This window comes from Danio rerio, chromosome 22, assembly GCF_052040795.2.
Source record: "Danio rerio strain M-AB ecotype USA chromosome 22, GRCz13ab, whole genome shotgun sequence".
Lineage (NCBI taxonomy): Eukaryota > Metazoa > Chordata > Actinopteri > Cypriniformes > Danionidae > Danio > Danio rerio.
This window is the reverse complement of record NC_141042.1, coordinates 16,637,141-16,652,500: the sequence shown is the minus strand read 5'-3', so window position 1 is coordinate 16,652,500 and position 15,360 is coordinate 16,637,141. Positions and strand designations below refer to the sequence as shown.

Genomic DNA, 15,360 nt, shown 5'->3' with positions numbered 1-15,360 from the left:
AGATGATATTTTGAAAGATGTTGATAGATTGACTTCCATAGTATATATTTTTTCAAACTTTAATAGTTGTAAAATATCTTGTTTTGTGTTCAACAGAAGAAATAAAGTCATAAAGGTTTAACATCACATGATGAAAAATAAAAAAATGCAGAGGTTTTTTTTTTTTCATTTTTGGGTGAACTATCCCTTTAAGTGCACACAAATGTTCAATAAGTCACTTTTTTGGAAATTGTTTATTATTATTATTATTTTTGTTAAATATTGCTCAAGTTACCTTTATATATGATAGTCACACTTTATTTTGATGGTCCTTTTGTTGAATTAAGCTACACTGTATCTACATGCCAACTAACTCTCTTTAGATTATAAGTAGACTGTTAGGTTGTGTCAGGGGTTAGTGTAAGTTGACATGCACTTACAAAGTTTCTTATAGTCAGTTGAATGTCTGTTTAGCAGCAGTATCAGGATATATTAAGCAGACAGTCTACTAATACTCAAATGCACCATCAAAACAAAGAGTTTCCTATGATAATATTAGAAAAAAACATTTAAATGATGTAGTTATATCAGTGTTGGTGATTTTCATTATTTGTAAATTCTAATTTTGAGAACAGGCATGAACAAACTATAGTAGATGTCGAATTGAACATTCTAGGTTGACTCATTTCGTAATTACTGAATAATGAAGCACCACCCATTACTGCCAAGATGCTCTTACCATTAAACATAATGGTATCTTACATCTTACCATAAACATTTGTTGGAATGTGGAAGTTTGAATATCATTAGATAACATTTTTAGAAGGAGAGTTCTTTGATGGACATTTTTAAAAATTGTACCACCAGGAAGGATCTTTGAGTATGTTTTTTATGAATTTTAATAATTTATCTCTATTTCTATATTTGTCTGTGTAACTTTTTATTGGAAAACGAATTTGTTTTTATTGTAGTATTTTTATGTATATCCATTTTGCCATGAAATAACCATTATTTGCTGATGTGGCAGTAAATAAATAAATTGAATTATTTGTCATTTTAAAAAATGACATTAATAGTTAAATTTTTTTGTTCATTTGACAATTCTCATATTAAGTAATACATTTTATGCAATTTAAGATATATTTTAAATAATTGTATGTAGTAGCATTCAGCAAGAATGCGTTTAGTTTATCAAATCTGACGCATTTCTAATGTTTGGCTGTTTAATAGTAGTTTTAGTTATTTTAATATTAATTTGAGAAAATATTCTTAAAACAAAATGATAATAATACATTCTTGTAAAGTTAGATACAATTTTAAGTTTTGGATATTAAAATGTTTAAAAGCTAAAATCACACTCACTACAATTTTAATATTTAAATGTTATAGATTTCAAGTTTTAGTTGGTATAATTTACCATTTTCTTTAGATATTTAAAAAAATCTTTAAAGCTAAGAGAAAATCACATGCACACACTAGGAAAAATATTTATGTATTATGTTAATATTTTAAATGTTAAATTAATTTTTATTTTTATTATTATTATTTTTTTTTTTTTTTGACGTTCCGAAGCTCAATAATTGTAAAAGCTGCTTCTGTCCACTGCAGGAGTTTTCCTCCACATCGTGGCAGACACACTGGGCAGTGTTGGTGTCATCATATCCGCCATCCTCATGCAGAAGTACGACCTGATGATCGCAGACCCCATCTGCTCCATGCTCATCGCTCTGCTCATAGGAGTGAGGTGAGTACCACGCCACCAGTGCTATTATAAGCCCTGACCTCCATCTCTCTCGGCTCAATCCTCCACCCAGAAAACCTCAACAGCACCTTCCACACATCAGACAAAAGCCACTTCACAGCAGCCTTCACCCCGAGCCCTGAGCCACTGGCACTGCAGCCGGGTGAATTACAGGATACAGCTGAGGGTGGAGACCAGAGCGATTTCTCAACATGTGGCAGAGCCAGAGCTCAAGCTCTCATGTGGCGTTTTTTAAAACGACTTCAGTTTAGAGGGGAACACGCATGCTTGTTTGGCATTCTTATGTCTTTGTTTGCTGTTTACATTTTTCAAATAAGCTTTTTTTTGCTTGCACTGTAAAATAAAATATGACAAAATGTTTTTGTTACTTTAATTTAAATCAGTTAATCAGGTTTTAACTAAGGGTGCTTTCACACCTGTGGATCCATTGTTAGTTCTAAAACGGATTAAAGATGTTACAATGTTGCAATTTGCTCTTGGTGCTGTTTTTCACTCAGCAAAGTTTCTAAATGGACCAAAATAGCTAAAACAAGTCACATGCAACTATACGCTTCTCACATTGGTCAGTTTATTCCACAGTTTATTTTTCAGAGTCCTGCTCAGCTGTCATGCGTCCTTATTTAATTTGTGACGATCAGCAATAAGACATAGGCGAAAAGATGCGCTTTAATTTTGAATGGTGACACCCACAAACATCATCACCAGATATAAATCAGAGGTAATTCTTTCTCATACGTAGCTATTGGCTAGAATTATGCAATATAGACCAAGATTGCTGGTCTGTCAATTTTCCTAAGGGATAAACAGCTCTCGTTAATAGTTCAGCATGCTTTCACTTTCGTATTTGACATGAAATGCACATTTACCGGTAAGAATGTTATCCTGCCCTACACATAATTCCCATTCATATAGCCATATATACCTACAAATATCTGTTATACACTGTGATATAGCCTGGTTTGTTAGTTCGTTGGATCGTATTGCTTTCTCATTACAATCGATCCGCTCCAGAGTTCGTTTCAACCGAGCCAAGAACACCTCATTCAGGCGAGCCGATTGTTTTGACGCGGATCTGAGTGCGATTGCTTAATTCACATATGCCAAATGAATCGGGTGCACCAGGTTCCGAAATAAAAGTTTAGGTGTGAAAGCACTCTAAATATTTTTAGTTATACAAAGATTAACTTAATATTATTAGTCAGTTTGACTGATGTTGAGTTCATTTGATTTAACTAACACAGTTTAGGCCGGACAATTTTTTTTTTTACAGCGTAGGAATCAAAAGTGCAGTAAATATTGTAATATTGTGAAAGGGTTTTAATATTTTAAGTTATTGTTTGGATTTAAATTGACGCAATGATGCAGTGTTGAATTTTAATGCCATTGTTATTCTAGTGTCACATGATCATCCTTTAGAAATCATTCTAATATATGGATTTGGTGTTTAAGAAACATTTATTATAATACTATGCTGAGAATTTTTTTTATACAGTTTTAAATGTAATATTTATTTAAAAAAAATGTAAATTAATAATAATTATAAACATTCTACCAAAAAATTATAGGATTTTTTTTATATATTATTGTTGAAATAAGCAGAAATGTATTCTTTGCTTTATTTTATTATTATTAGCATTTGTTTTGCAAATTTTTTTTCAAATTTAAAATAATTATTATTATTCAGAAAAAATTGCCTGAAAAAGTCTGTTATCAATTTTTTGTTTTATTATTATTTTAAGGGAATTAAATTAGTACATTTGTACTAAAACTACAAACAGTTAAATACAATTTATTATTTTTTTCTTACAAATTATAAATACTAAGAATGATTTTGATTATTTGTTGTGAATTTCACAAATATATATTTTTTTATATTACTATTTATTATATCAATATATATTTTGTTTGTTTCAATTACTTTTTTCTTCTTAATTGTGGATAGTTTGTAGTGCATAGAAATTGTTGTTGTAGTTGTTGTAATAATAGTAAAAGTAGTAATAATAATAATAACAATAATAGTAGTGGTTGTAGCAGCTGTAGCAGCTAGTATTCAATTATAAACACTGCTATTGTAGCTGCTAATAAAAATGCAAAAGCTCCAATTATTTTTCAGTTTCCATAAAATTATTTAACATATCCCAAAATAAAAAAGGCATTAGATAGTCGTTTGCTGATGAACATGCTTCATTTTAAAAGTGCGATGCAAGTAAGTGTGTAAATCTGAGCTCGAGCATCTGTGTTTGCAGCATGTTTAAATTGCAGATGGCCTGTGGTTACTGTGCTTCAGTTGGACTGGAGAACGCGGCCCCTTTTTGGAAAATGCACGAGTCTGAGCAGAGCCTTTCCCGCATATTCATCCCGTCTCTCCAACCCCCCTCTCTCTCCCTCTTGTCCGTGTTTGAGGCTTTTCTTCTCCCTCTCTGGAATGTGGTGGCGATCTGTGAATGTTACTGCAACAAAGGCATCTTTTAAGATGGATTTTTCCTTCTCTTTGTTTCTCAAAAAGGGGAGGTTTGTGTCATCGAGATCCCAGCTTTAGACATTTTCCCCCTCTCTTCTTGAGTTTTCCAAGAGTGGCAAATCCCGAGAATTGAGAGTAAGGCTAAGTCTATGGATGTTTTGCCACATTGCACCTGCGTGACAACGTCTCGCTCTCATTCAGGTGCAATCTGGAGGCTGATCTGGTATGGCACACACACAAAGGTATCGCACCTCTATGGAGAGGCATTCAATTCCTAAGCAGATAATTAAAAGCAGAAAACAGAGCTCGTTAAATAGCAAAGCCCAAGACTTCACGTTCCTGTGGTCAGTCTGTAGATGTTGTGTTTTCACACTGACAGATTTTGATTTGACGAAGCTTGTTATGGTTTTCCCAGACCTCAGATTAAGCAACATTCTTGGCTGTGTTCAGATTGAATACTAGTCTACTGTGCAGTGTGCACTATTGTCCAAATGTTTGGGTTTGGAGACTCTTACGCCTATAATATCAGCCTGAATTTGGCACGATGTGTTTTGTTGTAGTGATTCGTAAACTGCAATGGACATCTTCATGATTTTTGACTGAAAAACAATTTTTATTTTTGGTCCTTTGTGACAAGTTCAATCACATTTTTGGCTTTGACCATGTTCGGTATGCAACTTGAGCATGGCGACGATTAAAGAAAAACTTCACTTGTTCAAAAATATGCTTATTTTACAACATTTTTACAACATTTTACAACAAAGTTAAGGAGGTTTAGTTTTGCCATTTTTTAATCCATTCAGCCGATCTCCGGGTCTGGTGGGAGCACTTTTAGCTTAGCTTAGCATAAATCATTGAATCAAATTAGACCATTAGCATCTCACTTAAAAATTTGATAACCTTTCTATTGAAAGCTGGACTCTTCTGTTGTTACATCGTTTTCTAAGACTGTTATGAATAAAATTGAAGGCGCTGTTTTCTAGGCCATAGGTCTCTTGATTCCTGGAGCTTCGCACAGTTTTGCTCCAACTTTAATCAAACTAGGGCAGTGCATTTAATTGAAAATACGATTTCGATTTTGGCTTCAAACGATTATGAAAAAGCATTAATCGAGATAAACGATTATTGCATCATATACCGCCCCCTTTCCAGCTGTACACATTTGTTGCTCTTAAAAGCGTGAATGACCGCATGCTTATGTGTGTGTGTGCGGCAAGTGCACACAGTCAGAAGCATGCGGCCGGTCAGCATTCTGTCTCATTCGCACACTGAGACGAGCAGAGGAGCACAGACATCTAAAGTCATCTTAACGTGAGCGCTTTATTGGTCAAATAGGTGTCAAAACGCGGTGTTTAGTGATTATTCATATTAACCCTCATTTGTGTAATAAACATATGAGTTGAGAATTAAAAGACATGTGAAAAAGAAACCATTAACTTGACCTTGCAAAATATTCCTGCTGCCGCCTTTTTTCTCATAAATCAAACAACAAGGAGAACATCCCTCACTGCTCTTGACTGAAGAATTTTTGTAGCTAATGTGTTTTTCTTAGGGTGAAGATGCTTAAAGCACAGTTTGTTTCATATTTTTATTGTATTGTATTTATTTCTCTTTCCTTTGCAGGGTTGAAAGTAACTGTATAAATACAGTTGAAGTCAGAATTATTAGCCCTCCTAAATATTAGCAACACTTTTCCTCCCCGATTTCTGTTTAATTGAAAGAAGTTTTTTTTTAAACTTATTTTCAAACATAATAGTTTTAATAACTCATTTATAATTACTGATTTCTTTTATCTTTGCTATGATGACAGTAAATAATATTTTTTTAGATATTTTAAAAAATGTAAGCATTCAGATTAAAGTGCAATTCTAAGGCTTAATAAGAGTAATTAGGCAAGTCATTGAATAATAGTAGTTTCTTCTGCAGACAATCAAAAAATATATTCTTTAAGGGGGCTAATAATATTGACCTTAAAATGGGTTTCAAAATATTTAAACCTGCTTTTTTTCTAGCCGAAATAAAATAAATAAGCCTAGTAGAAAACATATTAGAGGAAATACTGTTAAAATTCCTTGCTCTGTTAAACATCATTTGAAAAAATATTTATTTAAAAAAAAAAATCTCAGGAGCGCTAATAATTTTGACCTGCACTCATTATCATTTTGAATAATTGTGATTACAATTATGATCAAAATAATCATGATTATGATTTTTCCCAAAATCGAGCAGCCCTAAATCAAACACAGCTGATTCAACTAATCAAGGTGTTCGAGACTACTAGAGACTATTAAGCAGCAATGAGTTGGAGGTGATAGGAGCAAAACTGTGCAGAGACATTGAGTTTGAGACCACTTTTCTAGGCTGATATGGCAAGAAACTTTACTCTCATTCTGGCGTATTAATCAAGGACTTTAAATATGTAGCAGCACTGTGTAATAACATTAACTGCAAAAAACTATTGCCAACAATATAGCAGAAAACATACCATTGTTAAATTGGTGAAAGAAAGCTCTGATTGGCTGTTCAGTTTAGTAAACGAGTCAGGGCATGAAAATAAAAGCAAGAGCCAGTCAGAGTTCCACAAAAAAAAAAAAGCTGACGACATTACAGGGTATTTGCAGGAATCCTTCTCAGAATATTTTAAGACCTCATCACCACTTTAAATTCTAATCAGTATCAAACCTTTAACTTAATAAACAGTTGTTTATTAAACACTTGTTAAATAAATGAATGGAGCACAACCCTGCAACAGAACTCGGATAAACTCCGAAAAAACAGCTTGAAAGAATAAATTACGTGGTTGTTTTCAGCGACAGGTTTCAGCCATTGTTTAAACTCGTCTTTCTCCAACCAGGAGTGCGTTAACTTGCATTTTCCCATTTTGCCGTCTGTTTTGCTCTGTGGAGAGCATCAGATCACCTTCTCGCGTTTGTTGCAAATTATTTGACATCACCCGGACAGAGGAGCTTTGCCGGACACGCCTGGCCTGAACCAATCACGTGGACGGAGCACGCCGTTGTTAATATTAGGAGGAAAATAAATGTTTATGCTTTTTTATTTGTTTATTTATTTATTTTTATAATTTTTTAAAGATTTGTTTTTGGCCTTTTTGCCTTTATTAGATTGGACAGTATTGACACAGGAAGCAAAGTTGGAGAGACGTGCCCGACATGCTACTGCACCATATGTCAACTACTAGGCTTATGCGCCGAAGTCAACAAGCTTTTTGAAGTCAAACATTCTGGACAACGCTTGAATAAAATTTAGGACCTCGTAAAAAATGTGATTAAGACTTTTTAATACCTTTTAAGGGCCTTAATTTTCTAATAGTTGATTTATCAACTTTTAATACTTTTTAAGACTCTGCGGACACCCTGCATTAAGCGATGGTCTGACTTGGTTGATTGGTTATTCTGAGTTGTGGTATATCTGCATAGTCACTGTTGGTAAAGAAGAGATGTCAGTGGGTCCAAAACGGTGCAAACTGTACAGAAAAATCCGCAAAAACTCGGCTGACAGACACTTAACGACAGTCCAACTGGGGCTTTCAGTTAGTGTAAAAAATATCTGGCATAATATAATGAAGGCCATCTTTATACCACATTGACTTTTATTTTATGGACAATCCAGATTTTCTTTTGCATTAAACTTAGGAAATTTAAGTATAATATGACACGCTGCACAATTTGTCATATATAGTTACAATTTAAGGCAAAAATTGGGCATTGAGTTCAGCATGCATACAATACAACTACAGCAACAGAGTTATTCAAGTATGCTATTCCAATCATAGTCCAAGAAAACTAATGCGTTACCCAGAACTAGGCTTAATGTGTTTGGGGAAACATTCCTGTAATGTGCGTAGATTTATTAAACACATGATACACTAGTGTGAAAGATGGTACTGTGGACCCGAAGCATGAGTTCATCTGCAACTCAAGACTCTTTCCTATGGTTGAACTTCATGTCTGTGTACGTCTGGCGCAGCGCGCTCATTTATTGCTCAAGTCTAGCGAGTGATGGACCATAATTGGCTGCTTGAAATGTCTGTGGTTCTTCGTTTGATCGTTAAGATGGACTCCGCTTTGTTTGGACAGTGTTGTTCCCATGAACCCCACATTGTGAGATTAATACTCTCAGTAGAGTGTCTTATTTTTGATCCAGCCTTTGGAGCATTTGACCTTTGGCTTGGGTGATGTACTTGTCCTTCCTCCGCCGCACCTGAGGCATGACATATTTGCACGGGACTCTCCGTAAAACACCCCCTGCTGTGAGTGAACCGTCCCGTGTTTAGCTAAGGAGCTCTGGGTGCGGTGTGGTAGCTTTAGGGGGGTTTCTGGGCCTCGATACCCTGTGATTAGTTTGAGGGAGTGGAAGGAGTCCTGCTGCTGTGACCTACAGCACCAAAGTCTTCCAAAAGACCGCTAATCACTTTGGGCCGCTGCCTAAAGCTTCGAGGAATGGCCGCTAACAGTAATTAACATTTGTTCTGGGTGGACTAAGCTGGGCCTTTGAGGATGGATTCATTTGTCAGGCCTCAGTGCAAATGTGTTTAAACGGCTCTCCAAAAAAGCTGCACATTAGCCTGTTTTTCTTTGATCTGCTGTATTTTGCTCGCATAATGCGCTTTAGCATTGTGCTGGCTTTTAGCTACTTAACACAAATTTTTTAGTGAAGAATGCTAATTTATTGTATGTTTAATTAGCATTGTTCAAGGTGGACAGGTCACATGTGACGATTTTAGTTCAGCTCAGCTTACGCAAGCACTGAATGATTATTTTGTACTCTAAAAAAAAAAATTGGCTCTAGTTTCTTGAACCTATTATAATAGTGCTTGTTGCTCCTTTGTTGGTTTCATTACATCTATTGTTTTCATTCGATTTGGATAAACACTTTTGATAAAATATTACATAAGGCAAGGCAAGTTTATTTATATAGGACATTTCACACACAGTGGCTATTCGTAGTGCTTTACAGAAACAGTAATAAAAGAGACAAGTATAAGAAAAAAATCAAATAATAAAAGTGATTAAAAACAGATTAAAATGTGTTACAACAGGTTATGAAAGACTTAAAAAGAAAAGAAAGACATAATAGTGCGATCTGTCAGATGTAGCACAGTGCTCATTTGGTAAAGGCACAGCTAAACAGATGTGTTTTCAGTCTGGACTTGGATGTGCCTAATGTTGGAGCACATCTGATCATTTCTGGAAGCTGATTCCAGCAGTGAGGGGCGTAGTAGGCAGATAAAGGCGGATTCACCCTGCTTTGACTGAACTCTAGGAATTTCTAGTTTATATGATCCTAAAGATCTGAGTGATCTGTTTGGTTAGTATTCATTGAGCATATATGTAATGTATGGAGGTCCTAGGCCATTTAGTGTCATTTAATTTTCACCAATATTGTAACACTAGAATGTGCACAAATATTGTAAACCATAGATGTATTTAGTCAAATAAATAGTTATATATTTAAAAATATTGAATATTTGCAAATTATATATATATATATATATATATATATATATATATATATATATATATATATTTTTTTTTATTTTTTTTTTTATTTATTGAATTTTGCATTATTGGAGGTGAAATCTGACCCAGATGTTTTTTCATTGGATACACCGTGATATCAGTAATCTGAATAAGACAATAATATGATAGGGTTTAGATGAGTTGCTTTTTGAATGTTCCTTTCATGATCCTGTTTTACATGTTATAGCACATAATTCGATTAACGTTATTGTGTCACCATGCTATCCACATTTCCTCTAGAGTTTCATGTAATTTTAGGTGTTTTATTTTAAATTTTTTGCCTTTACCTGGACTTTGGCACTTTCACTTTCATTCAGGAACGTTTTATGCATGCATGTTTTAATGATACCTAGGCCCACACGGAATCTGCGCGCGCAGAATTCCGCAGATTTTTTACAGATTTTCCACAGACTTCCGCAGATTTTTAGCCCATCATTAATTCAGTTTATTTACTTAAGTAAATGTGTAGTTTTGAATTTATTCCGTTTTTATTCAGTAATGTATTACTTTTTATTTAATATATTAAGGTCTAAGTTATGATACTCCGCTGGATACTCCAAAAATAATTCCGCAGAAATCTGCAGATTTTTACCAAAATTCTCAGCAGAAAAAGCTAAAAACTTCTGCAGATTCTGTCTGGCCCTGATACCGCATGCCGTATGGAAAAAAACCTCTGCAACCTCTGTGATGCACTTGTCCTTAACTGACTCTGTAGGTACAGACAATAGTGTCAAACAGCTCTGTGTGTATGGACTATCCTGTTGCAAAATGCAGTAAAAATCTTACATGACAGTAATGGTTTGATTAAGGTGTTTACATGTCTGTAGTGCACTTCAATAATGCGACTAAAATCGGCATACTCCACATTTCTTAATTCAATTTCTGTTTAGTTCGATTGTGATTTAATCTAATTAAATTAATCAAAAATCCAATTACTGGTGTCCACGTAAATGTACTGTTTACTTGAAGTCTTCAACTTTGAGATCAGATGTAGAAATGTTTTAGTAATGATTTGTGGTTATTTTCCTGGAGCTTGTTTAGAAGATGTTCAAACATCTGCAGAATCTCATTCAATAAAAATGTGCCCTTAAGTCCAAGCCATAAGTTTTATGTACAAGGCCTATTAGCTATACAATCCTGTGGTTTCAACCATAACTTGAGTGCATTTAGTCCCTAGCAGCAGAGCATCTTAAGCTCTTTGCGGTGAAATACCAGTAACTTCTTGCCCTAGAAATGGAAAAGATTGTCAGGTCCAACTGCACAAAAATCTATAGTGAAATGTACCTGCTCTAATTCCCACTCTTCCAGAGTCACAGACTTCACCAGTCACCTCATTGATTCTGGTGTTGTAAATGTTTCTATGTTTCTGTGCATCTAATCATTTTCATGCAGTTTAAAATGCTTCTGCTTTTACGAGTGACTCCTGCTTTCCCGGTTTCCAAAAAAAGTCCATTAAGTGTCCTTGTGGAATAATTTTATCCTGATTGTCGCCCTGACCCAAGCGTTGACAGTTTGTCCGTGTCACTGGCCAGCTTAACCTTGACGCTCGCACGTAATTGTGTTTTGTCTGGCTGAGTCACTCTTGTAACTACATTACAGAGTTTTGGGAGCAGGTTAGCGATCAAGCAAACGGTGAGTAAGAAAGTGCCTCTGTTTCACTGAACAGGAAGATGTGGAACAATAGCATGATGTCAGAGGTCTGAGGTACCCTCATCCAGTACTTCCTGTTTTCATTTTATTGTCCAAATACACCGGTTACTGAGAGGAATGCAGGGTGGTCAGTTTTATGATGCCCTGTCATAATACATGTTGAAGGAAACACATGGTCATGCTTTCAGAGAAAAAAAAAAAGCACATGCTCTGAGGTGAAATGTCGTTCTCCATCTTGCATGTGAGAATTTCGGACATCCAGTTGCGTTTACCATAATCTGAGCCAGCTTTTTATAGATCTCATCCATCAGTCTGTCAGTAGACTTAATTCATTTTATTTTCCAGGTGTACTCAAGCTGATAGATTTTAAAAGGTCAGGAAAAAGACCAGTCAGGCTCCGGTTTCCTGTTCCTATATGGCTTTGGTATAGATTACAATCTTGTTCATGTGGAAACATTGTTTTGGTAAACCACAGCACTTTAACAACACATTATCTAATGTTACTTTACCACAACGAATGCTGAGTAGTCAGGAAATTTATAGATTGGTCTGAAACGTTGTGCTAATATTGATATCACTCATCTGCGGTCTGAATGTAGGGTAGTCTGGAAGCTCCAGTATTGTGAAATCGAAGCCTTGTGTGTAAAGTGATGGTAGTTTTTAAAATGTTAGCAAAACACTTTGGGGGGGAAATACATTGAGGTTTATTTGACTTTTCAGCAAAGCCAAATGATGTGAAATGTGTTTTTGTTGATGACCCATTTGCTTTCGGTTTTGTGGAGGTCCTAATGAGACAACGATCAGCTTCACTTTGGCGTGTCCCGAACGGAGGCTGGGGTTTCAGGGAGGAGTTCAGGAGAACGTGGGGTGATAGAGTAGATTAGGGACCGGGGAAAAGAGTCCAAACCGAGGAACCCTCTAATGGTTACCAGATGGAGCAGTGGTCAGGCCTTGAAGGAGGACTGATGACTTTGTAAGATGCTAGCCTAGCCAAGACCTAGCTTTGATGGGGCAGAAACGGCTGAGTGGCTCGGAGAGAAATAGTCCTAGTCCTTTCCTAACCAGTCAACCGTTTCTGCCAAGTGATTCTTCTGCAGAATGAATGGGTTTGGACCCCTTTTCTGGTGCGCTCTGGGTTTCTTGCCGAATCGTGTGCTGTACAGCTGTTACACTGACGTCAGCACCGCTTTCTGCTCCTCCACCTCAACTATAAGATGGGCAAGTTTATGTTGGACCACATCGAGCATGCTCTGACATGATCCTAATGAATAGAGTTCTTGTTTGTCTTGATTATGGCAGAATTTCCTCTCGCCGGCTTCTCGGTTTATAACAAGATGTGTGAAGCTGTAAAGTCTCTAACCGAATCAGACCCAAATGACGTCTTTATGTGTGGCGTCCCTTCCTGTTGCCAAAGTTTGCCTTGTACTTGGCGCCCCATTGAGTTCATGTCTCACAGAACGGCGACTCATTTCTCACTTCCCCTTTTTCCCACAGTGTGGTTCCTCTGCTCAGGGAATCCATAGGGATCTTGATGCAACGGACGCCTCCTTCTCTGGACCATGCCCTTCCTGAATGCTACCAAAGGGTGAGTTGCTTCCATGTTTTTCAAAGACGGCGTTTCACACTTAACTCTTAAATATACATTGTGGCAGAACAGCGGCAGTATTTGGCAAACTCGAACAAGATGAAGCTGAGTGACTTCTGTTATCACCTGAATATCACACATCGTTCAGCCAGTCAGATTTAAGAACCACAATGAACTGTTGTATAAATATATTTTCAGATGGTTATGAAACATTTCTAGATAACCAGTGAATGTGACCTCGACACTTTATTGGCTGTCAGAAATTCCTTAAATTCTGTTCGATTGGAACATTGTGACAAACTGGGGTCACGTTTACTAACCTGCAATGTTCTCCGCAGATTCAGCTGGGTGTCTGTTGTAGCAAATTTGTCCTGAAAGATAACTAACCATGCAGACACAATCAAAGAACTGGAATTTGACACCCCATTAAGAGTGTTTTGTTGAGTGTAGTCATTGTTCCACAATAGGGGCTTAATTTGAGCGCACTGCCCTCCCATTAGTGTGAGTGCACCTGTTTACATTCCTCTGTGACGGCTATAATTGACATGTTTGTTAATGTCATTTTATCTGTTGACCATTTAATGACAGTCAATCTTTCCCAACAGACTAACAAACCAAACTATTTATTTATAGTTAAAACACGCACTTGTTTTTCCATATTAACTGAAATTAAAAGCATTAACCTGTGCTATATATTTGTTTTCACAAGCTTTGGAGATGTAATGTAAATGACACTATTAAATAATAGGTCACCTATAGCTTTCGCCATGAGCCACTGCTGCGTTCAAAATGGCATAAATGTTTTCAAAATGCACTGCAAAGGAAACACAATTGTCAATATAAAGATCGCTCAAACTAAAGTGTAAAAATACTTCGAAATCAAATTAAGAGAGATAATTTTAATGTTTTGTTTAATATCATTCCAAGTTTAAATGTTGGAATGTTTGAAAGGAATAAGACTCTGCACAGGCCTGCCTCACAGCAAGAAGATTGCTGGTTTGTTATATTTTTATTAGCCTGTTGTTTACAGTGACAGTGATGTTTCAAAGCAGCATAACACTGCTAGTTCACAACCTTAAGTTTTGAATATTCAGTGGCAAAATATATCTTTGTAAAACTTGTTTTCATAGTTGAAAAGTTAAATCACAATTATTGTTGTGCAATGCTAAACCTTTGTTTAAAGAGTGCAAATATATATAATTTAATATATATATTGCACTTATACATTCTTTTTATCTTGAAAATACTTAAATAATATGTGCTATATGTTCTAAAATGGCCCTCTACTGTAAACTGACACTCTGGCTCTGAGAGAAAAGCCAGTTTGTAAAAAAAGTCTTGGTTTTGCTTGGTTAATAAATAATCAAACTCATTCAATGGCACAGCATCCTCTTTCACATAATCTCATGAACTTGAACTAATTAGTTAGTGCTGAATTATCACATTGTATTGTGAATCGTATCGTGTTGCATTGCAATATGTCACAAATGTATCGCTAATATATCGAATCGTATTCTTAGTATCGAGATGCGTATCGGATCGGCATTATAGCTTAGATGCCCAACCCTACCAGGAACTATTGTTCTAACTACAGCTCTAGAGGTGTAGTTGCAAGAGTAAAAGTTTGTGAATGTGCGTTGGAACAATGGATTTGGCAAACACCAAATCAACGATCTGTTTGTAACGACTTAACTTGCAACCTTAGTTGGTTAACGATAGTTTTTGGTTGTTTTGGTGCAGATCTAACCAAGCTTATTTTAGTAAACTGAAATTAAGACTAAAACTATTACTTTACTGTAATATAATGTAAAAATCACAAAAGTTAAAAACTAAACTAACAAAAAAACAAACTGAAAGTAAATAATTATCAAAAATAACTAATTGTTTGCACGCATTCTGTGGCAGAGAATTCAGAAATTTTCAGATTAAACTGAAGCATTTCTAGATTAGTGTTTCCCAACCCTGTTGCTGAAGGCACGCCAACAGTACACATCTTCAACCTCTTCCTATTCAAACACACCTGAATCAACTCATCACATAAGAAGAGACGCAAAACCTTGAAATGAATGGGTCAGATAAGAGACATTCAAAATATGTACTGTTGGTGTGCCTCCGGGAACAGAGTTGGGAAACACTGGTCTAGATGAACAACAAATGGATAAACTAGACACCATAAAGTCCATCAGAGCCTCTGTCTTCTAGCTTCCTAACTGGTTTGCTTTCCCTGCAGGTCCAGCAGCTTCAGGGTGTCTATAATCTTCAAGAGCCTCATTTCTGGACCCTTTGCACAGATGTGTATATCGGCACACTCAAACTCCTGGTGGCGCCTGACGCAGACTCTAGGTGGATCCTCAGCCAGACGCACAACATCTTCACACAGGTG

The 15,360-nt window shown here is 35.9% G+C and overlaps 1 protein-coding gene across 5 annotated transcripts in view; it reads left to right on the top strand.

Moving 5' to 3' along the window:
- slc30a7 (solute carrier family 30 member 7) overlaps nt 1-15,360 on the top strand; it is a 40,517-nt gene that overhangs the window by 21,791 nt on the left and 3,366 nt on the right. For all 5 annotated transcript variants that reach the window (NM_001444072.1, NM_001444070.1, NM_001444073.1 and 2 more), the window contains 3 exon segments: nt 1,588-1,723; nt 12,887-12,977; nt 15,208-15,357. In NM_001444072.1, the coding sequence (NP_001431001.1) occupies nt 1,588-1,723; nt 12,887-12,977; nt 15,208-15,357 (377 nt within the window).